The following is a 23,712-nucleotide window of genomic DNA, read 5'->3' on the forward strand; positions in this document are numbered from 1 at the left end:
TTCTTAAATGTAAGACGTTTGGAACCACCAAGGCTCTTCCTAGAGCTGGCCGCCCGGTCATACTCATAAATCGGGGAGAAGGGCTTTGGTCAGGGAGATGATCAAGAACCCAATGGTTATTCTGACAGAGCTCTAGAGTTTCTCTTTGGAGAGGGGAGAACCTTCCTGAAGGACAACCATCTCTGCAGCACTCCACCAATCAGGCCTTTATGGTAGAGTGGCCAGATGGAAGCCACTCCTCAGTAAAAGGCACATAACAGCCCGCTTGGAGTTTGCCAAAAGGCACCTAAAGACTCTTAGACTATGAGATGACAAGATTCTCTGGTTTGATGAAACCAAGATTGAACTCTTTGGCCTGAATGCCAAGCGTCACGTCTCGAGGAAACCTAGCACCATCCCTACGGTGAAGCATGGTGGTGGCAGCATCATGCTGTGGGGATGTTTTTCAGCGGCAGGGACAGGGAGACTAGTCAAGATCGAGGGAAATATGAACATAGAAAAGTACAGAGAGATCCTTGATGAAAACCTGCTCCAAAGCGCTCAGGACCTCAGACTGGGGCGAAGGTTCACATTCCAAAAGGACAACGACCCCAAGCACACAGACAAGACAATTCAGGAGTGACTTCTCAACAAGTTTCTGAATGTCCTTGAGTGGTCCAACCAGAGGATAGGCTTGAACCCGATCGAACATCTGAGGAGAAACCTGAGAATAGCTGTGAAGCAACGCTCCCCGTCCAACCTGACAGAGCTTGAGAGGATCTGCAGAGAATAGTGGGAGAACTCCCCAAATACAGGTGTGCCAAGCTTGTAGCATCATACCCAAGAAGACTCGATTCTATAATCGCTGCCAAATGCGCTTCAACAAAGTACTGAGTAAAGGGTCTGAAAACGTATAACTTATGTCATATTTCAGGTTTTCACTTTTAATAAATTAGCAAACATTTCTAAAAACCTATTTTTGCTTTGACATTATGGGGTATTGTGTGTAGATTAATGACAAAAAACGATTTAATCAATTTTAGAAAAGGTCTGAATACTTTTCCCGAAGGCACTGTATATCTCCCTGGAACACAAGGAACCTACTGTTTCACATTCACCTTCAAGCACACCAAGCACATTACCTTGACAAGCCATGTGAAGCCATCTGTCGGCTTAATGTGAAGAATAAAGCACCTTGACGGAGGTCAAATGTCGTGCACCTTGAGCTCTTCGACTCTCCTTGAAACAATAGAGAATGCTGTGTGTTGTAACAACCAAGGATGCTGAAGCAACCAAACACCATTAATCCCAGAATGCAGTACATTATGTAATAATCTCGTAGAAGGGAAATGTATCAGACAAACTTACATTTTGATTCATATAGATATACTCATATTTCTATTGAACCTACCCTGTGAGGTAAATATCAAGCAGAAAGTCAGAAGTTGCCATAGATGAGTGTTGAATCTTCAGTGTTGGAATGAATGATCCCCAAACATGAGTTTTCAATAGCATGCATCACATGTTCACTATTAGATCCTATCAGAGTCATTCAAATTCATAGACAAGATAAGAAAGAGAAGAGTTGAAACGACCCAGATCGGTTTCATAACCCCAATAATGAAAAGAACACATGAGCGATTCTGTTAGCTTCCAGTGGTTTGATGGTTTTGGAGATAACATTTGAAAAGTCAACAAATGCTAATTGTTTCGTTCTGCTGGATGTAGATTACATTGTGATATGTACTTGTAAAAATAAAAAGTAATGTCTTGTGTTTTGTTAATTTGCGGGAAATGATTAAAACAAAGTTGTAATCATTACCTATTTGGCCTACCACCATCTAGACAATTGGGAAATGTAGAGCCCCCCCCCCCAACCTGACTTACTACAAAGGCATACCAAATTTGGACAAACACGCACACACGTGAATGTACTGTCTAGAATGTGTTTTTTTGTTTTTTTTACAGTGTGCAGTGTTGAGAGTCAGGCCACTGAATGGTTTAAACCTATCTCTATCATTACAGTGGATCAGAAATGGGCTTCTTAAAACATTGGAACTGGTCACCCATAACTTTCTCCTGTATAAACAGCAGAGACCCAAACCTTGCCTGGAAAACCTCACTGCTGAGTTGCCTGACCTTTTACTACTGCAAACATACCTTATCTCCATTTCTAGGAGAAGGTACATTTCAAATGCAAGCGTGTGTATATTACAAATGCATGGCTGAAACTAGTGGTGTCTTTTCAGACTGAAAACGGCAGAGGAGGTTTTCAAACAAGCCAGAGAGAAGGTCTCGTACAGCGTCAAACCCAAACAGTCCTCTGGAATAGTGAGTTCTCTTTAAGTCTCTTTTCCTTCTTCCTAAACCATTTTCTCCTAACCACTTTCTGTATATCTTCTGTCTCTTTATTCCCCATAAAATACAGATGTAGGAACTTAATTTGACCTTTACTGTCACAGAAAATAATCATGCAGCAATAGGATTTTAATGAATAGTCGATTTATGTAAATCACAAAGCTCATCTGCATGGAAAATTCTCAACAACAAAGGAGTGATCAAATTAAGATCCTACAACTGTATTTTCCCCCTTCTCACTCCTAGTTTTTAAAATCTCTGTAGAAATCCCCCCTCCACCCCCGTTACCACTTTATTTTAGTGTCAAAATGCGGGGGTGAATTCATTTATGTGCCCCATTGTAATGTCTGAAACTCACTTCCATCTGTTTTATTCCACAGAAAGCCAAACTCGGTCAGAAGATCTGAGCCAATGGACTGGAGAAGTCTTACCCAGGAAAAGTTTGCACAAGTGAGATCAACACAATCTGATATTTCTTTTTAGCTATTGTATTTAAAAATATGTTATGTTCTTTTCTTTTTTTAATAGTTTATTTCTGTCATCCAAATGGTTATACATGTAAGTATGCCCAACATACTTGTTGGAAAGTTTGATATAAACCCTGTACCATGCTTTGGCGCTATCTGTCAATGAGAGATTTCTCCCAAGTCCAAAGTAAGTATTGTATAATTAATTAAACAGTTAATTATTTTTGGACAGATGCCATTTTAATGAGACATGCATCGTTTTACAGTGCGACACACATGTTCTGGTATCCAGCCTATCCCCTGTAGCATTTGATAGAAGACACCAGTTAAGACAATCATGTTTCAATAAGCCATTTCTATCCATCCCTGCACTGCCTTCCAGTATAAAAAGGAGAACAACAGTGAGCTTGTATATATATTTGCTTACCAGACAGCAAGTCAAGTGCCTTTATAGCACACTGAGCTAGTTAATGACAAATGAGCCAATTCAATTAATCTACATTACAACCTGTATGGAAACCAGACCTGCTTAGTGAAAACTTGCATTGTGACAATAATCAGTTTATCATACACTGTAGTTTCATAGAAGGATGATACGTGATGTACAGTTGTAGTTTATGCAATAAATCATGAACTTAACCATGACTTGAGTTTAGCTGCTAAGGTATTTAGAACCAAGGTATTTAGTAGGTCATGAGGATTTCACATCATCCTCTATTGTTTTTTTATTATGGAACCATAGCTACATATTGAAATAATATTACAACTTAAAAAAATAACCTTATCCACATTACATGTAAAATGATATGCAATCTGTATGTGACATATCCTGTATGATTTGTATGTTTGAATTGTTTTCCTGTTCTATGTTCTGTATGAGCCTTGTAGAGCTGTTGGTGACTGTGTCCCCATTTGCAATAACGCCTTTGTTCCTGATAAAATACTATTTATTGAAGATGAATCATCCTGAAAGTCTTTATCTGAATAGTTGTTGAGCCTATTCTTCTCAAACATCATTAGTCAACTATATCCTTTATTGCCACAACATTGTTTGCATTCAGACCACACAGATGTTTCACATGAAATAGATTTTTATATATATTTATAGCTACTTATCCTTTGACATATACATATATATTTATAGTACAACAGTTATACATAAAATAGTAATATAATTTCTTTACTGGCTAGCTTGATATTTGTGTAAATTATTTCACAGGTGGCTCTTAAATCCACAGGCAGATACTTAGACAGACTAGGTTCTTTTTTCTCAGTCTGAAGCCCTATTGCCTGGACAGTTCCCCCAGGTAAGCCCAGTCCACAGCAAGCTTAAGAGCTCCACTTTCAGTCTAGAACTTGGTGCTGTGCTTATGGTTTTATATGTTCCAAATGTCCAAGGACCCAGTTGTTTAATATGACTGACTGTGTTGAACTGAAACATGTCTGTGCTTCCGTTGGTGTTGTGCAATGCATCCATTTATGTCTGCAATTTGTAGTTTTTACCATAGCTGTCCATATAGTCAAAGGGCTAATAGATGGGCCACTCTGTACTACCAGTACCTGTAGGGTTCATTTTGTGTGACCAGTAGACCTGTGTACAAAGTGATAATGCAGCATAGTCCAATATAGGGGAGAGGTACTACTAGCTTGTCCCCTGTCATGTCTACGGTATTCATGTTCATGTTAACGTTCACTTTCACAGTCACATTAGTGTCCATGGTGACTGTCATGGTCTGGTTCCAAAGAATTCCTCACAGTTTTCCGTTACCACTCACATCCACCGACATACAGCGACACTGTTTGACACGCTGCACCTTGCGATGGCGGAAGGCTGGTTGCAGCCCTGGACAGTCCAGCTGCACAGTGAGCTGGGTGATGCGGTGCGGCCTGCAGAAGGAACAGGACTGGAAGGGCTCTTGGGCCTTGTTGTGGTTCTTCTGGCCGGACCCCAGTCCTCGATTTGAGCTAGGGCTCATGTGGCGGGGGATGTAGAAGGAGTTACACTGGCCATAGCAGAAGCGGTTGACCACCGTACGACTCCGACAGCCCTCCTCAATCACTGTCTGGCGGAGGGGTTGTGTCTTGCACCAGTCACGTCGGAGGTACCGGCGCTCCGTGACCACCAGGGCCTCCCGACTTGACGAAAGGACTTCGGGTTTCCGCGGCAACAGGCGCTGACGCTCCGACAGGTTGCCTTTGGTCTTGAAAAGTGAGGGGATGGAGCCCTGGGGGCGGGGCTTCCTGGTGTCTGTGGCAACGCAGAGCACCCCAGCCAGTAGGACCGGGAGAGTGATTCTCCAAAACATTCTGGGGAAAATTAGACAGAAAGGTTAGTTTCAGTGCTACAAAACTAAGATTGAGCCTTGCACATAAACAGTGACTATACTGTGACTAGAATGTATTGGTTTAAGCGAGGTTGAGTCTACTGGGTATGTCTCAATCTACTGGGTATGTCTCAATCCTGAAGTTATTCCAGTGTAACAGCATTCCGTCTGTGTGTGTATGCTTTGGTGTTTAGCCTATGTTTGTGTGTGAATGTTCACATGTCATATTGCACTTCCCCCTCCTCTTCACTCTGCCCTTTAAGGCATCATTGAGTTAATCAATCGATCATCTTGTCAACGTCTGTGTCAATACTTATATTTGCTTTCTTCTCAGCTACAGAACTCTTCCAAAAATAAACATGTCTTGCCATCAAAGGAAACCCTTAAACACCCATAACGAGAAAAGGAAGTTGATTTTATTGGTCTCGTCGCCGGGTAAAATAATTAGGGCTTTGCTTACTCTAGTCATGAACTATGCCGCAGATATGTAAACATGCATTAGCAGGCCCATCTGAATGTTATTAGGGGAGGAGAAGAGTACCCTGTGGGTCTCCATTCCCACTCTGTGACCAAGCCCTAAGCCCTATGAGCACTATAAACTGCTCTGTCTGTGTCTCTCTCCACACTGCCGACTGGCAGATGTGAGACAGAGATGAAACTCTCCATAAACACACATAAACACATGCCTAAACGCTCACACACACATACAATTCACAATGTAATCCAAAAAAAAGTTATTTAGAATTTGTCTTTCTGATTTTTACTGGAAAAAGGAAGTATGATTTAAGTTGAATACATTTGTTGGGAAAGAAAATTACTGGTATGTATCTGTATTAATGCCAGTACAATTTGTCAGTCACTCAAAAATCTTTGCAACAGATGTTGTTCTTGAATTGCATATACAGTATAAAGTAAGAATTCTGAATGCGGACCAAAAGCCCTCCAAAGCCATTGGCTGCTCCAATTCCCTGAAAGACTTCTTTGCTGTGCAAATTGTGCATCCCTTCTCCATTTCCTGGACGTGGGACAACACAATTGGACGTGGGACAATGACTTTATCATGATCTACTTTAGGTTTCTGTCTCTGTTTAGTTTCTGCTCTTGACCCTGGGTCATGGCGCTCTGCCCTGTTAACCTCTCTGTCTCAATGAAACTGTCCCAATGTTCACAGTAATCTATTGGGCAGCTGTGTCTATGACCAGAAGGTAATGAAGAATAGAACAGTCGAGCCAGGAACCATGAGGATGGTGGAGGGCTAGGTACTGGTATACCCAGGAACCATGAGGATGGTGGAGGGCTAGGTACTGGTATACCCAGGAACCATGAGAATGGTGGAGGGCTAGGTACTGGTATACCCAGGAACCATGAGGATGGTGGAGGGCTAGGTACTGGTATACCCAGGAACTATGAGGATGGTGGAGGGTTTAGAGAAGAGGACTGAATGGATGGTGGATGATGGTGGTCATGAGAAGGACAAGGGGGAGTTAAACTTCACCTCTTCAGTGTCTTCCAGAGCAACTGATGTGTGATAAGAATGTTTACATAATTCATGCATTGATGTCAGTAGGAGATTTCTGTGAAAGTTCAAGTTACGCACGACTAAGTCTGGCTCAACTCTATCATAAGGACACATCTCTTACACACACACACACACACACACTTGACCACACAGTGTCAAATGTAATGATGATGTTTCCTTCTGTCCCCACTGCATCTCAATGTCATGACCCTCCTCCATCATTCAATGATCTACTCACCAGTTAAACAAATGCTTTTGTCCCTAAAAACATCCAGTGACTACTGATCAGAATGGATGAACTCAATCCAACACAGTGGGCTTCCTGCAAAGTTTTTCCTCTCTATTTCCTCTTCATTAGTTAAGAAGACTAGCCCAGGTCTGGTGAGTTTAAAGGCCCTAGGGGTTGGAGGGATATCCTGACTGTGTACACAGCATATGACAGATATGTTATACAGTCAGTGCTTCAGTCCTTCTCCACTTCCAAACTTTGCCTAAGTATGATACAGACGACCCTGCCAGCTATCGTCATCAATCTCACAGCAAGACAAATTGCGGTTTGGAGGTTGGGTGGGGAAGTGGGGGGATAATGATAGTGTACAGAGAGACTGTTGGAAAACAAAACAAACTCTTTAGCCCTGACTTTACTGCTTGCAGCCCCCCTCATCCACCCCCCTGACTCTCTCTCTCACCAATCATCATGGAGTCTGAGCCGGAGGGAGACTGTGGTTTTTGTATTATCGGTGAGACAGAGCTGAACTGGACCATGCTATCTGTCCACTTACAGGGCCACTGCATGTTATATCACAACCACAAATACCAGGCTCTATACGCTTGAATGAACCGTCTCAGACCTCAGGTCTACAAATAATGGACTCCAAAAACAGAACTGGGATAGCCATCTCCCAGAGTAAGAATTGCCAATGGCAACTTGAGCTTTACTGACCGCAGTGGGCGGCTACACTTGGATGAACTTTCCATCTGCACCAAAGTACCAGCGCCTCTATCGTAGCAGATCAACCATTTTAGGTCAAGGGTTCTTCAATAATGCAATCTGCTAATTATTCAGTCAATAAGCTCAAAGCAGTACCTTCCACATGGGCCCTGAGATAAAGTGTTAGCAATGACAAGAACAGGATAACTGACGTCAATTATTGTATTCAATTCAACAGGCCAAAGCTCACACACAGAAAACAAAACTCTGTGTTTTTACATGAAGGCAATTACATTGGACGTCATTATCTCCATGTGTGGCTTGCATTTCCCCAAACTGGCCTCTTCTGGCTCATTAACTGTGAAAATGTGCATTTTGAGGAGCTTGGGTTGAATGTGTTCAACGCCAACATGCCCCTGAGCTGTTTGGACAGCCATTTGTCACCACAATCCATTTTCATAATTACTGCCAGCTGAGAGATGCTCTACTGGTCTCCAAGTCTCCAGCAGTTAGGAGAGGCACTTTGCTCTCCATCCCCCTTGGTATTAGTAGAGATATTTACCCCGCACTTAATAGTAGACACACAGAGTGAGAGCAACATATTGTAGAGAATGACCAGGCAGGGAAGTAAACCCGGCTTGCTGGCCTGAAAGACTAACTCCCTACACATCGCACCAATAGGGTTAACTCACATGGTGGGAATTGTAACATGGCTCATATAGGACCCGATTCTAATTTAGGAAATTACGCCTTTCTTACGCACGCCTTTCCTACCCACTTCTCACCAGCTGGTATTACCTTATGAAGTTGAGTAACAGGTTTTGCAGGCGTTGTTCCCTTGCGCGCGCTGGATAAATGCAATTCAACCGCTGAAAACACTCCCAAGTGCTTGCCAACACATTTTCTCTAGGAGTTTTCATTCAATAGGGTTTTCATTACATTTATCGTAAGCCATTCCTTTAAATACTGTGTATATTTAATTAGGTACACAGTATTTCTGCCACCTCTGGACTCTTGGCCCTCCCAACCCTACGGGAGGGCAGCTCCTGCTCAGCCCAGTCCAAGCTATTATCTGTCCTGGTACCTCAATGGTGGAACTAGCTTCCCGGTTAAGATAGGACAGCAGAGTCCCTGCCCATCTTCCGAAAGCACCTGATCCCCCAATAGGGGTTGAACAATAATCCTATAAATCTACCTTAATCCTCACTAACCATGGAACTGTATATCAACTGTCCAGTCGTTGTGAACTGTGTGTCAGGCTCCAGGTTGAACCTGCTACAGTAGGTGTGGTCTGAGTTCCATAATGATTCAAACAGGCTACATGTTCCATATTACTGCACAACGTCATCCTAACATTATGCACTAGTAGCGACCCTCAGGAACAACTTGGACATGACAGAGAAAAGACAAGTCAACGGAATGGAAGGATGCAAAATGTAAACTACAAATTGAAGAAAACGAACACTAAAGTGACAGCTATAAATGTATGTGGGTATTACTGATGGTGGCTCCCGATAATGGCTAATATTTAATATGATACAAATTGTATAATAAAAATGAGAAATTCAAAAAATCAACTCGGCAGATTCAGGTCTAAAAGAAACCTACAGCTTGGGTGTACTCATACTCATTTAGCTCTTAACAATAGCTCTTAAACACTTATAAATTCCAGTGCAACGAGAATGTTGTTATTTCAATCGCAAATTAAATGCTTTTTCCACGTGGAACTGGCAGGTTCGCTCAACGTTATTCATGGTTTCCTTTGCTTGTAAATGCAGTGGAATTATGAAGGAAGGAAATATAAACATGGTTAATCTGTAGACACACCTTCATTTCTTAGATTTCCACCCTGAACGAATAGCAGGTGAATAGCATGCTAAATGCATTGTTCCAATATTACAAACATACAGAGTTTGGAAATTTAAATCTAATATTAATTAACAAAAAGCTCTTTGGATTAAACTGGAAATAATAGAGTGTGGGGAAGGGTTTATATCAAAGGGTTTATATTAGGACAAAGATGTGTCCTGCCTAAATCCTCTTTGGAATCAGAGCTATCAGGTCCAAGGTGGAGCCGTCACCGGAGCGGTGAATCGGATCAGAAGCCAAGCTCACTACTCACACAACGCTTACACACGCAAACTCTCACCCATACATGTAATTTATCTGTCTCTCACATATTCACAAGTCCCGTTAATACCTGCTTCTAACTTGCATGATTATTCCTGATATTTTCCACATTCTGATAGTGCCCTCATTATTAGACAGGTGTAGACAATCAAAAGACACATTGTGATCTGATTTGTGATCAGATCATCCTGTCCACCTCCAGAGGTAGTCAGACATGCATGGTGTCTGGATATCTTACAAGTATCGACAGATCTGGACAGAGAAACCATTTAAATCCTTATTATTCCGCTCTCTGAAAGCATTGACAGGTGGCACAATTGACTGACTACATCAATATGTATCTTACAATAAATAAATACATATTATTTTGAAAGAATATCTGTGAAATGTGCGTAAAGGAAGGGACCAGGAAATCTGGTCACAATGCAGACACAGTGGACGGATAACAGACACATTTTAATACCGTGTGTAGACACATTTCTGGAAACGTGGGCACAATCAGAATTTAGACAAGATCAGGACAAATGACCCATGTTAGCACCAGGTATAAACAAGGCTACAGTCTCTCTTACACACTGATGGATTTACACTGTGACACAAAGTTACAGTCTTACCTTAATGCTATAGCTTCTCCCACACCTACACACGCCAAATAATGTATCACTAATAGTCTTTCATTCATTAGCCAAATCAACAATCACCCACACACCCATTAACTCACTGAAAGCACTCACTTCCATAAACATCTCACTTCCATAAACATCTCACCCTCTATATCTGTTGCTCTCCAGCCTGAATAACTGACCAGCCACCAAGACTACTGTATGAACAGAAGGAGGAAGACAGTGACTGTACCTCTTGCCACAGTGTCCCAGGACAGTGGGGTGATCCTGTCTCAGTTAGGGGTAGCTGTCCACCCTTACTGGTCCTGTAGAGGGAATCCTGGTGTTGGTTTCCATTGGAACAGCAGGGGTACCCGAGGTGGACTTTCAGCTGAGTGTCCCAAGGTCTGTGGTCCTGTTTCTCTCCACGGAGTCTGTATCTTTGAGTTTATTAATAATCCATATTTATCTCAAAATATGTATATATATTTTTCTCCTCTCTTTGTAATCTGTCTTTCTATGCCATTGGGTTTCTGTGTCTCAGTATTCTAGTTCCGTGACTGTGTGTTTCCAGCTGGGTTTGGAGTCGCACTTCTGCTTCCCCCTAGACATAGATGGGGGCTTTCTATTGGCTCTGACCACAACATGAATCAATCCAAGCCTCACCTCTCTCCCATACCCTCTCTGTTTCTCTGCATACTTATCCTCCCTCCTGTTTCCACAAACATACTCACTGCTGACTCTCCACTCTTGGAATCCCCTGTCAGTCTTGCTCATTCCCTCTTCCCTCTATCACTCCCTCTCGTACTCTGAAACCCCAAATCCATCTTGCTCTCCCACTATCGCCCCCTTCACGCAATTTCCTCCCTCACTTTCCCTGTCTCTCCTTCACTTTCATACTAATATCTCTCTCTCACTCTCTCTTTCCACCTATCCACCTTTCTTCTCCCTTGGCCATGAGGTGGGTTCAATGATTAGGTGTTCCAGTACCACTGAAAGCCTTCAACACACACCACCAAAGAAACAAAGACCGGTTCAAGGAAACTTTTATCTGACACATCCATCTCAGCTCTCTCTGAGACTCTCATAAGACCACAACACATTGTTCCTTTTTCCCAAACATGGGTGTGTGAAATCACATAATCCATAAATCATTCTTACTCCTGCCTACTCACATGTCAACAGAACCCTTTGAAATTGCCATTCCCATTATTTTGGTTTAGGTATAAAGAAGAAAGACAATGATGTACTGGGAACTGGAACTGAGACAAAAAACACTGGCTGTCATTCACCGTCAAAGATCTGAAACATCCGCAAAAAAAACTTCACTGTCTAAACAATTACCATCTGATCCTACCAGTAGAGAATAGCAGGAAACTATAGCAGCTGAATTCAAGCCTCAGTCTTTGTCCATACTATGACTAATATCTTAAGTCATGGTTTCTCATGGCTTTAATATACTGACTGACCTGAACTGACAAGGTTATGTTTTGTAAAACTCTGTTAGTGATATTAGCCATTAAGCCTTAGGGCTCAATTCACTTCGTAGGGCAGAACACCCATGCTCTGGTGCGATATAGTGCGACATAGGCAATGTTCCTGCCTTTCGCGGAAATTGCATTCACGGTAAATGCTGCATATGTCGGCTCAACCGGAAATGACCTTTCAATTTCAATTGCGCTATAAAGCAGATCTTCAGCGCTACTGATTGAATCGAGCCCACAGGGCTCTAGAAATGTAAAGGTAATTTCTGATTGAGCAGACATACGCAGCGTTTACGGTGAATGCAGTCTCCGCTAAAGCGGGAAAATTGCCTTTAAATGTCAATCACACTAACGCTGAACTTTCTCGATACGGATTGAATAGAGCCCTTACTTTTTGTGGTAGCATATTTTGTACAGTATAATAAAATGTCTAAATTGCTAACAAATAACACATTTGAACAAAATCAGCAAACAAAGCATTCTTTTTTTGCAAATGTACAACTTATTCCCTTAAATTATAGTCTTAATAAGCGAAGACCAGTTCTAATCTAACGGATACCCAAAACTACTGTATGTTATGCTCTGTTAAATCTACCACCATCTAGTGGCAACACCTAAACTGCAGATGACAGTCTGTGCCCTTAGCAGACAGATCAGTGAGAATAATCATAACAATGACTCCAGATCAGTATGTTCATCTACTCCTTGCTAGTCATTACAAAATGTATTGATTCATTACCAGGACAGTAAAAACAGATAAAGGGACAACTTTAATACATTTTTAAGTGTCTTTAAATATGGTATAAAAATAAATGCAGGAGAGAGTAACAAAGAAGTGCGTTCTACAGAAGACAACAGACAGCAGCTTGAATGAGACTTTACACATGTAATGAAAACTGTGCCAATTACTGTAGTGCAATAAAAGCAATGCAAAATAAACATAATCATTTATATATATGCATACTGCACAACACTTCCCTTAGCGTGACAAAAGTAGGTGTGATTACAGATCGTGAACTGTATAGTAATAATATTTTTTTATTAGATTTTACTGTTAAGCTGTCGTTTCTTAATTTTTTAAATTTCTGACATCATTAGCTCAGCTGGAGAGGAGCACGCGTGTCCATCAGATATGGTGGAAGTAACTGGACACTGACTTTCTGTAAAGGCATTATCCGGTCTCAATGTCTGTCCTAAAATGCCTACCTGCCCCAAAATGAATGTCCTCGCCAATAGTAGATTTAGATCAAGTAAAAGAAATAACAAGCCTTCTCCTTGGACATGCAACATCTGATGTACTGCCCTGCTCATCGTCTCAGTGGAAAGCAGACGGCGATGATGTAGAAATGACGTAGAAATGACGTAGAAATGGTCCTCTATATTGCAGAGTGGCTGTATTTTAGCATGATGGCACAAGGTTGGTCAGCCTCTTTGATGTAAGGGATTTCCCCTGGGAGAAGAAGAGGGATGGAGAAAGATAAAGAAGGAGAATAAGATCAATTGTCTACTGTAATTTAAGATCCACTCTAATATCCTCCTGTAATCTAGCGTGTGGAAATGTCTGTGCAGAGTGAGAGTTCTACCTGGTCGGAATATGAAAGTGTGTAATGTCTGGATTATACTGACATCCTATGGGCATCAAGTGTACAACATGATTTTGCATCATATTGTGTTATTGTGTTATACCGTATGTCAGACATGCTGTAGGTTCCTTCATCTGAGTAAAGTTCATTCATTGAATACAGTTTACATCAAGAGCTGTCAAAAGAGCTGTCTCCATGCAAAAATGTGAGGGAGAACACAGAGAGGATGAAAGTAAGGTGAGATGAGCAACCACATGCAATTTACTGTAACACTCTGCACTGAGTTTTGGAATTATTACCTGGATGTAAAATCCTTCAAAACAAGTTCTTACTTTTCTGTGGGGACAAGGAGAGAACACAGAATGAGGTAGGACATTTTGGCAGGTTGGTTTCAGGGACCAAAATGTGAGACATGCAGGAGAGGTCACATGCCTCTGTCCTCTAACAGCTCAGCTGACTCCTCTAAAGGCTGGATTCAATCTGCATTGCAGAAGCATCACAAAAGATCCACGTTATAGCTTGACAAAAATGTAAAGGCAATGTTCCCATGTTCGCGGAGACTGCGTTCACAGTAAACGCTGCATACAGCTGAAGTCGGAAGTTAACATACACTTAGGTTGGAGTCATTAAAACTCGTTTTTCAACCACTCCACAAATGTCTTGTTAACAAACTATAGTTTTGGCAAGTCGGTTAGGACATCTACTTTGTACATGACACAAGTAATTTTCCCAACAATTGTTTACAGACAGATTATTTCACTTATAATTCACTGTATCACAATTCCAGTAGGTCAGAAGTTTACATACACTAAGTTGACTGTGACTTTAAACAGCTTGGACAATTCCAGAAAATGATGTCAAGGCTTTAGAAGCTTATGATAGGCTAATTGACATAATTTGAGTCAATTGGAAACCTGTACCTGTGGATGTATTTCAAGGCCTACCTTCAAACTCTTTGCTTGACATCATGGACATCATGATCATGGACATCATTGCTTGACATCATGGAAAATCTAAATAAATCAGCCAAGACCTCAGAAAAAATACATTGCAGACCTCCACAAGTCTGGTTCATCCTTGGGAGCAATTTCCAAATGCCTGAAGGTACCACGTTCATCTGTACAGACAATAGTACGCAAGTATGAACACCATGAGCCCACGCAGTCGTCATACCGCTCAGGAAGGAGACGCCTTCTGTCTCCTAGAGATGAGCGTACTTTGGTGCGAAAAGTACAAATCAATCCCTGAACAACAACAAAGGACCTTGTGAAGACGCAGAGGAAACAGGTACAAAAGTCTCTTTATTCAGAGTAAAACTAGTCCTATATTGAGATAACATGAAAGGCCGCTCAGCAAGGAAGATGCCACTGCTCCAAAACCGCTATATAAAAGCCAAAGCCAGGTTTGCAACTGCACATGGGGACAAATATCGTACTTTTTGGATAAATGTCCTCTCGTCTGATGAAACAAAATAGAACTGTTTGGCCATAATGACCATCGTTATGTTTGGAGAAAAAAGGGGGAGGGTTGCAAGCCGAGGAACACCATCCCAACCGTGAAGCACGGGGGTGGTAGCATCATGTTGTGGGGGTGCATTGCTGCAGGAGGGACTGGTGCACTTCACAAAATAGATGGCATCATGAGGGTGGGAAATGATGTGAATATATTGAAGCAACATCTCAAGACCTCAGTCAGGAAGTTAAAGCTTGGTCGCAAATAGGTCTTCCAAATGGACAATGAACCCAAGCATACTTCCAAAGTTGTGGCAAAATGGCTTAAGGACAACAAAGTCAAGGTATTGGAGTGGCCATCACAAAGCCCTGACCTTAATCCTATAGAAAATTTGTGGGCAGAACTGAAAAAGCGTGTGCGAGCAAGGAGGCCTACAAACCTGACTCAGTTACGCCAGTTCTATCAGGAGTAATGGGTCAAAATTCACCCAATTTATTGTGGGAAGCTTGTGGAAGGCTACCCGACTCAAGTTAAACCATTTAAAGGTAATGCTACCAAATACTAATTGAGTGGATGTAAACTTCTGACCCACTGGGAATGTGATGAACGAAATAAAAGCTGAAATAAATAATTCTCTCTACTACTATTATTCTGACATTTCACATTCTTAAAATCAAGTGGTGAGCCTAACTGACCTAAAACAGGGAATTTGTACAAGGATTAAATATCAGGAATTGTGAAAAACTGAGTTTAAATGTATTTGAGGTGTATGTAAACTTCCGACTTCAACTGTATGTGGGCTCAAGGAAATTACCTTTAGATTTTAACGCGGATCTTCTGCTATACGGATTAAATCCAGCCTTACATTTCAGAGGAGTTAACAAATGCAACATTGTGTATCAAACTACACAAAAACATGATTTCACAAGAATAATAAACCAATATGTATAGGTTATATCCAGATATACTTATGCTCCTATTGCATCTAAGTCTTGAAATGGAATGATGAATGTCTAACTACCATTGTTGAATAAATCTGTTTTTTATTAATTAACGTCTGATTAATCAGTTAATCATGAAGCATACAGTGCCGTTCATAAAGTATTCACACCCATTTACTTTTTCCACATTTAGTTGTGTTACAGCATTTGGCAAGCCTAAATAAATTCTGGAGTAAAAATGTCCTTAACAAGTCACATAATAAGTTGCTTTGACTCACTCTGTGTGCAGTAATAGTGTTTAACATGATTTTTGAATGACTACCTCATCTCTGTTCCCTACACATACAATTATCTGTAAGGTGCCTCAGTCGAGCAGTGAAATTCAAACACAGATTCAACCACAAAGACCTGGGAGGTTTTTCAATGCCTCTCGGAAAAGGGCACCTATTGGTAGATAGGTAAAAAAAAAAAAAAAAAAACAGACATTGAATATCCCTTTGAGCATGGTGAAGTTATTAATGGTGTCTCAAGACACCCAGTCACTGTAAAGATACAGGCGTCCTTCCTAACTCAGTTGCCGGAGAGAAAGGAAACTACTCAGGGATTTCACCAATGGTGACTTTAAAACAGTTACAGAGTTTAATGGCTGCGATAGGAGAAAACTGAGGATGGATCAGCAACATTGTAGTTATCTACAATACTTACCTAATTGACAGAACAGAAAAAAATATTCAAAAACATGCATTCTGTTTGCAACAATTCAAGGGGTATGAATACTTTCTGAAGACACTGTATAGGCTAATTTCTCAAATGAAACACAATAATTCCTTTAACAAAACTCTTAGAAAAGCTTACTTGGTGCTACAACTGCAACATACAAGTCAAAAGGGAAGGAAAGGAGAGGCACAGTACATGTTGACAAGGCCCTGAAAAAGATGGTCATGAAACGCCACCATGCCCGTGTCCAGGGGAGGTGAGGGAGGGAAGGAGAGAGTGATAAAGCAGTGGATACGCTTTATCTGAACAGGCCCGTTGGTCAACCAGAAAAATCCATGTCCTCTTACCACATTTCGAGTGAATTTCTCAAATGAAGTTCTGCGGTCCTGAATGCCTCCATACTTAACAACAACAAAAAAGACGAAAAAGAAAGGGAAAGCCAGAAAAGAAGGACAGAGCTGAAACCAAAAAGTGAAGTAATGGGAAACAAACTGAACTGTGAGGAGAGGCCCTTTGAAAAATAATAGCAAAGATAAGGATATGCTGATGTGATTATGATGAGAATTATACAGTGATATGTGACATAACACAAAACATAAGCCAAATCATAGAAAATCATGAATGAACTATCATTTTAATTATAAACTGGATGGTTCGATCCCTGAATGCTGATTGGCTGACAGCCCTGGTATATCAGACCGTATACCAAGGGTAAGACAAAACATTTACTTTAACTGCTCTAATTACGTTAGTAACCAGTTTATAATAGCAATAAGGCACCTCGAGGGTTTGTGGTATATGGCCAATGTACCACGGCAAAGGAGTGTATCCAGGCACTCCGCTTTGTGTCGTGCATAAGAACAGCCCTTAGCCGTGGTATATTGGACATATACCACACTCCCTCAGGCCTTATTGCTTAATTACCCCATTATCACAACCATCGTTACAGGTCAGACACCTTATGAGGCATTTTCTTTGCATGTGAAAATGCTGCTACAATAGTTATTCCTTCACTGCTGGAGGCACCAATGTCATTGTTCCAGGTCCTAGGCAGGGCAGGTCAGAGAACAGCAGTGTACACAGCCATGTTTATTCTTTGAAGACCTTACCTTTTTCTTGGCCTGTAGCAGCTCCTGATAGGCACTGGAACGGATGAAGCGGCTGTAGGAGTCACTCTTCATCAGCTTGAAGATGTGATCCTGTCAACCACAAGGAAATGGTTCAACCACAGTGATGGTCACGTTGTAACTGTCTGTGGAGACAAATGTACTCAACAGTACAGTAGCTTATCCAGCTGATATCCCAAACACACGACCGGCATAAGTCAGTAACCTTCCTATAATTACCCTACAGTTCACTAACATATTACTACAGTGTTACCTGTGCGTCCTCAAAGGCATAGCGTCCAGGGTCCTTGACGTTCTGGGTGGTCTTGTCATAGCTCTTTGAGTCAACATTGATGGCACTGGGAGCTCCAGAGGCCAGGAACTCCTGCCAGATCTCCTGAACCCGGGTCGGGACCTCCCGGATGGGCCTCTTCTTTACCTCCTGGACCGCTAGCCAGAACCTGCAAGACACAACATGGGGGCAGGGAATAACACAGTTGTATTTGGCATCATCATCATCATCATGATGAGGTCGGTGACACTTTGCTTCTTGAAAGTCCAGTATCTTGAAAACTTGACTGCTGACATTGTCATGCCCTGATCTGTTTCACCTGTTTTGTGATTGTCTCCACCCCCTCCAGGTGTCGCTTATTTTCCCCAGTGTATTTATCCCTGTGTTTCCTGTCTCTCTGTGCCAGTTCATCTTGTATGTTTAGTTAAGTCAACCAGCGTGTTTTTCCCCGTACTCCTTTTCTTTTCTCTTTTGCTTGTCTTCCTGGTTTTGACCACTGCCTGACTCTGGACTACTTTCCCGCCTGCCTGATCATCCTGCCTGCCCTGACCTTGAATCTGCCTGCCCTTCGGTACCTATTGGACTAGTCTTCCTGGTTTTGACCTTTTGCCTGTACACGACAATTCTCTTGCCTACCCCTTTTTGGATTAATAAGCATTGTAAGACTCCAACCGTCTGCCTCCTGTGTCTGCATCTGGGTCTCGCCTTGTGCCTTGATAGACATGCAAAACATTTTGGGACTGTATCAACAGTGGACTAATTACAAAATACCAAAATATAATTTTGAGTGGATTTTCCCTTTAACTATAAACATGATCGCTTGAACCCTTCTATTTTTTGTCTTTCTCTATCACTATTTAGGCTAATATAGGACAAGCAACATATTGTACATTTGAATGCTTGTGCATGTCCAACATGGTTTCTTATGGAATTTCTGGATATGTACTGCAAAGATTCTGTCTGAAAATATTTGTCTGAAATATAAATTCAGTGCTCAGTTATGTCCTCTAATGGTGATAACATCACATCTAATTTTAGGGTAATTAATGTGACCAATTAGGTGTTAAATTCCACCTCTGACTTTGTTAGATAATAACAACACTCACTTAGTTACATTACCAGATTGACCTGAAGATTAGCTCTGGGCAAAACAGTTCAGACAAGTACCAGACGAGGAAGTACAGGAAGCGTGAATGAAGTGCAAGGATAGGTTATGATTGTGTGGGAGAGAAAAGAAGTGAGAGTGTGCATAGTGGGGTGTATGTGCGTTAAATGTGTGTGCGTGTGTGTGTGTGTGTGTGTGTGTGTGTGTGTGTGTGTGTGTGTGTGTGTGTGTGTGTGTGTGTGTGTGTGTACTGATTCCCTACCTCAGGTTCTCTGAGCTGAACTCAGACTCCAGGAACTTGAGGAACTGCTCCCTCCCCACCTGATCCTTGAGAACCTCGTTGATGCCGAACGCCCACCTCTTCACCCTCTGCTGACCTGGCTCCTTACTAGGGAGAGACACACGCAGTCAGACATCACAGTGTACAGAGGGAAAACCTCAGTGAACAGTTAACAGTACACAGTCCACACTACACAGCTACAAATACTTTGATTACTACCTGACATCCCTCAGGAGATGGTCTGATCCAGAGCAACTCACAAATAATTTACTGGTATCACTTACTACTTGTACCAGTGTAAATCAACACAGAATAACCACAGAGAAAAATACACACCTAGCCTCCAGCTCCCATACTGCGGTGTCATCTGAGATCCAGGGGTTGGAGGGGTCGGTCGACGTGATGAAGGGGTCATATTCCACATACTGCTCTGTATAGGCCAACAAACTGAAGAAAGAAAGACACCTTACTCTTCAGTTCAGGCAGGTAGAGTCTGCAGAAAATGTGACAATGTATCGTGCGCCCTGGGGAACTCAGGATATGACTAACATCAATGCTACACAGTATTTGACCTTGAAGATAGCAGGAAGTGATGCAGTATCTTTGCTTTAACACAATAGTGTGTAACCCAGGCAGCTGAGAATGGGAAACTCTGTTTAGTGTTACATAACAGCACAAGAAATGACAATTAGTCTTAGTGCTGATGATACACAGCAGGTATTGTTTGGGCTAAACACTTTTCAAGGTTGTCTAAGCTCTTAATTACTGGCTACATTAAGTTTTAGAGAGTTCATGAAGGGATTAATGGGGGGGAGAATGAAGAGACGGAGAACTTCGCTCACCTCTCAGCCACTTTGGACATTTTCAGTCGATGTCTGTCTAATTGCCCTCCCCAATAATTGATCTGGAACAACATGGGGAAACAATATTTTGTGAATTTCTGGAAACTGGTCGAACTGACAAGACAGTGACAGTGTTGCCATCTTAAATGTAAATTTGGAAAGAACAGTTTCCTTCCAAACATACATTTTGCAATGCAAGAGAAACTACCCTGGAAGTCCAGCAGCTTCTACATTACCTGGTCCTGTAGCTGCTCCTCTGTGGCTGGCTTGGCCTCTGGGGCAGGGGTGTGGGTGGGGCTGTGGGTTCGCACATCATTCTGAGGCCCATATACTGACTGAGACAGAGAGACAATCAGAACCCACCCAAAATCAAATATTTTAAAATAACAGTGTTTCAGTTGACCTGTTATTCAGAATTAATGGATTTCTAGAAAAAGTCACCTTTCTTGTCTTTTGGGGATTTTTCATTCTGGAGGACTTCTTTATGTCGACTTCTGTTGTGTTTACACATCCGGGCTGGAGATCAACAGAAATTAACAGAAGAAAAACAAGCCCTTCAGGGAGCATTCTCTGCTTCTTCCTATTGATTCACTAGCAGCTCAGGTAGGACTGTTTAGGGAACCCAGAAAAACAGCTTCTTCTATTGCACTTTGCGACACGCTCAGTCAAACATGATCTAGTAAAATATTAATGTAAAACATATTGTCTGTACGTCCTGCATGATCAAACAAGGGGCACAATTAAGGTATCCTCCAGGACCACGGTGGCTAATTGGTTTGACGAGGCTGCTGTGAAATCAGAAAGGAACCTGATTATAATGTTCCAAGCATGCATGAATTGATCCTGTTATTTTCCAATTAAGCTCATGGAGCTGGATTTTTCCAGGGAAGCGGCTCCATTCCCTAGTGGAAGATATTACTAAGAAGGAAGTGTGTCTGAATGGATGATGAGGTCATAAAGACCACTGGAGAGCTGCAGGTGAATACATCATTTTGTTTGAATTGACGGTACCTCAATAATAACATTTTGATATTATGGCAGGCAAAGAGGAAAGACAAAAAGCTCTGCCTTTACCAGGCAAAAAAATTACGATTATCAAACCCCTCACATTATTCATATTAAACATTATTCACATTGAATAGAGAAATAAATTACGTTGTAGACTGAAGAAAGCACAGGTTAAGTTCTTTAACATTTACAAAAAACATCTAATAAAAAGAAAATCCATGACATGTATTTTGAATTTCTAAGATAAGATCAATGTAGTTTTTGACAATGGATATTTCTAAGCATGGGATGCATGACAATACACAACAATATCCACAAACAGAAATACTAAGTTAGGGGCTTGATTCAATCCGTATTGCGGAAGTTCAGCGCTATAGTGCGATTGAAATTTAAAGGCAATGTTCTGCGTTCGTGGAGACTGCAATCGCGGTAAATGCTACATATGTCCACTCAATCGGAAATTAACTTAACTGCAACGCAATAGCGCGATTGAAATGTTAAGTGATACAGATTGAATCAATCCCTTACATGCTGACCACACCGCTCACGTCGCGTCAGCGAGCGTCTGCATGGCCAGGCGCTAAAATAGAAATTGGTTCTATTTGTGATGATCAACGCGCTGCAAGTCCGGCCTCTCCCATCTCCTCATTGGTTTTTAGGAGCATATACCCACGTGGGTGATTGAAAGATTAACTGAGGTCCGCACTGAAGTCGGTTGTAGTAATGCACCATAAAATTGGTTGCCAACCGTCATATAAAGTCCAAAGAAGAAAAAGAAGCCTGAAGGAAGGAGGAGAGATGATGAGAAATTAATTTTGTTTACTGTTTTATCTGTGGATTAATTGTCAGAGTAGTGGACCTTGTGCATTTCAGGTAAAATAACAACCCAATGTTTATACACCAGGATAAATTAGCTAGCAACGGCAAGCTAGTTAGCTAAATTGCCATAAATGTTTCATGCTTTTTGACATGTCCCCAAATTATTATAATTGGTTTAGAGTTTGTTTTGATGGCCTGATCGCTTCTGGTGTGGGTGAACAAACAAAAGAGTGAGGATCATCGGCACAATCCACAATGGCACGAAAGCCAAAATACACAGCACACGTACTCACATGCACCAACGGACATTGTAACAATAATCGACAGCCCAATGGAAACCAAAGGGCACACTTATACAAGTACTAATCAGCGGGAACAGGGGACAGGTGTGCCTAATGAAATTTCCGGTTTGGTCAGCATGTTAGGCTCCAGTTAGCTGTATTCTCCAGTGGAAAATTTGGCCAAACCTTGTAGCTAGGTTTTATGTTATGGAGATAGTGTAACTCTTGTAGCATGAGATTTTAAAAGCTCAATAAACTCACCACTGGTCTGTGCACATCCCAAAACGCTCTTTCTTGACTATCGAGAATTTTCCTCTCAATCTTATCTCTTTTCTTGTCAACTCTGAGGACAAAGGATACACAGTACAAGCAATTACTTTTTAGGTCTTTTCACAAAACCATATGTAATATTCATGTTTTTTCTTTGACACTTCCCCTGCCTAAAATGTGGTGTTATTAGGAAACTGCTGAGAAATGGTAGTTAAGAGATGATGGCACATCCGTTATAATGAGTAGGAGTGTGGTGTTCAACTTAACACTCATCAACACATAGTAGATTTGTTTCATTTGGAAACTTACTTTGCTTGTGCTTCTGCTTGCATAAATATGAACTCCCATTTTCTGGCAAATGCTCTCTGTAGCCTCGCTAAGCTCTCCTGAAACAACAATAACCATAAAAAATCTAAATAGTAAATCTAGCCAAATAATGATTTGTCTTATCTCATGACATGATATAATAACACAATAATAGCAACAGAACAAAAGGTTTTCACTTTGAAGATACAGGCTCATATCAGTGTTAAGGATGCTAGTGCTAACATACTAAAGAGATGAAGATACAGGCTGATATCAGCGTTAAGGATGCTAGTGCTAACATACTAAAGAGATGAAGATACAGGCTGATATCAGTGTTAAGGATGCTAGTGCTAACATACTAAAGAGATGAAGATACAGGCTGATATCAGTGTTAAGGATGCTAGTGCTAACATACTAAATATATGAAGATACAGGCTGATATCAGTGTTAAGGATGCTAGTGCTAACATACTAAAGATATGAAGATACAGGCTGATATCAGTGTTAAGGATACTAGTGCTAACATACTAAAGATATGAAGATACAGGCTGATATCAGTGTTAAGGATACTAGTGCTAACATACTAAAGATATGAAGATACAGGCTGATATCAGTGTTAAGGATACTAGTGCTAACATACTAAAGATATGAAAATACAGGCTGATATCAATGCTAAGGATGCTAGTGCTAACATATTTACTTGCCTACTTAAATAAAAGTTAAATAAAAAAATAAAAAATATTGATATCAGCCTGTATCTTCATCTCTTTAGTATGTTAGCACTAGCATCCTTAACATTGATATCAGCCTGTATCTTCATCTCTTTAGTATGTTAGCACTAGCATCCTTAACATTGATATCAGCATTTATCTTCATCTCTTTAGTATATTAGCAATAGCATCCTTAACACTAAACTA

General features: G+C 41.2%; 3 protein-coding genes across 15 annotated transcripts in view; 1 reads left to right on the forward strand and 2 right to left on the reverse strand.

Moving 5' to 3' along the window:
• LOC139412201 (formin-2-like) overlaps positions 1-3,761 on the forward strand; it is a 58,090-nt gene extending 54,329 nt beyond the window's left edge. For all 4 annotated transcript variants that reach the window (XM_071159022.1, XM_071159038.1, XM_071159046.1 and 1 more), the window contains 2 exons: positions 2,229-2,310; positions 2,718-3,761. In XM_071159022.1, coding sequence (XP_071015123.1) covers positions 2,229-2,310; positions 2,718-2,744 — 109 coding nt within the window. In that variant the 3' untranslated portion in view covers positions 2,745-3,761. The remainder of the gene's footprint in view (positions 1-2,228; positions 2,311-2,717) is intronic.
• Positions 3,762-4,159: 398 nt separating this feature from the next.
• Positions 4,160-10,819, reverse strand: LOC139417540 (gremlin-2-like). Its single transcript, XM_071166788.1, has 2 exons — positions 10,564-10,819; positions 4,160-5,111 (listed from the first exon to the last, which is right to left on the reverse strand). Exon 2 carries the CDS (start codon positions 5,108-5,110, stop codon positions 4,556-4,558), a length of 555 nt encoding a protein of 184 aa, XP_071022889.1. The 5' UTR covers position 5,111; positions 10,564-10,819; the 3' UTR covers positions 4,160-4,555.
• A 1,726-nt stretch (positions 10,820-12,545) lies between these two features.
• The window catches only part of LOC139412227 (regulator of G-protein signaling 7), a 58,725-nt gene continuing 47,558 nt past the window's right edge, over positions 12,546-23,712 (reverse strand). For 5 of the 10 annotated variants that reach the window (XM_071159065.1, XM_071159081.1, XM_071159125.1 and 2 more), the window contains 12 exons: positions 22,800-22,876; positions 22,482-22,563; positions 20,554-20,628; positions 20,349-20,447; positions 20,113-20,174; positions 19,607-19,717; positions 19,253-19,378; positions 17,868-18,054; positions 17,597-17,686; positions 16,835-16,888; positions 13,677-13,713; positions 12,546-13,244 (listed from right to left, as the gene is read on the reverse strand). In XM_071159065.1, coding sequence (XP_071015166.1) covers positions 13,693-13,713; positions 16,835-16,888; positions 17,597-17,686; positions 17,868-18,054; positions 19,253-19,378; positions 19,607-19,717; positions 20,113-20,174; positions 20,349-20,447; positions 20,554-20,628; positions 22,482-22,563; positions 22,800-22,876 — 984 coding nt within the window. In that variant the 3' untranslated portion in view covers positions 12,546-13,244; positions 13,677-13,692. The remainder of the gene's footprint in view (positions 13,245-13,676; positions 13,714-16,834; positions 16,889-17,596; positions 17,687-17,867; positions 18,055-19,252; positions 19,379-19,606; positions 19,718-20,112; positions 20,175-20,348; positions 20,448-20,553; positions 20,629-22,481; positions 22,564-22,799; positions 22,877-23,712) is intronic. The other 5 variants (XM_071159073.1, XM_071159102.1, XM_071159110.1 and 2 more) reach the window with 2 other exon arrangements.

The sequence above is a fragment of the Oncorhynchus clarkii genome, chromosome 1, assembly GCF_045791955.1.
Source record: "Oncorhynchus clarkii lewisi isolate Uvic-CL-2024 chromosome 1, UVic_Ocla_1.0, whole genome shotgun sequence".
Classification (NCBI taxonomy): Eukaryota; Metazoa; Chordata; class Actinopteri; order Salmoniformes; family Salmonidae; genus Oncorhynchus; species Oncorhynchus clarkii.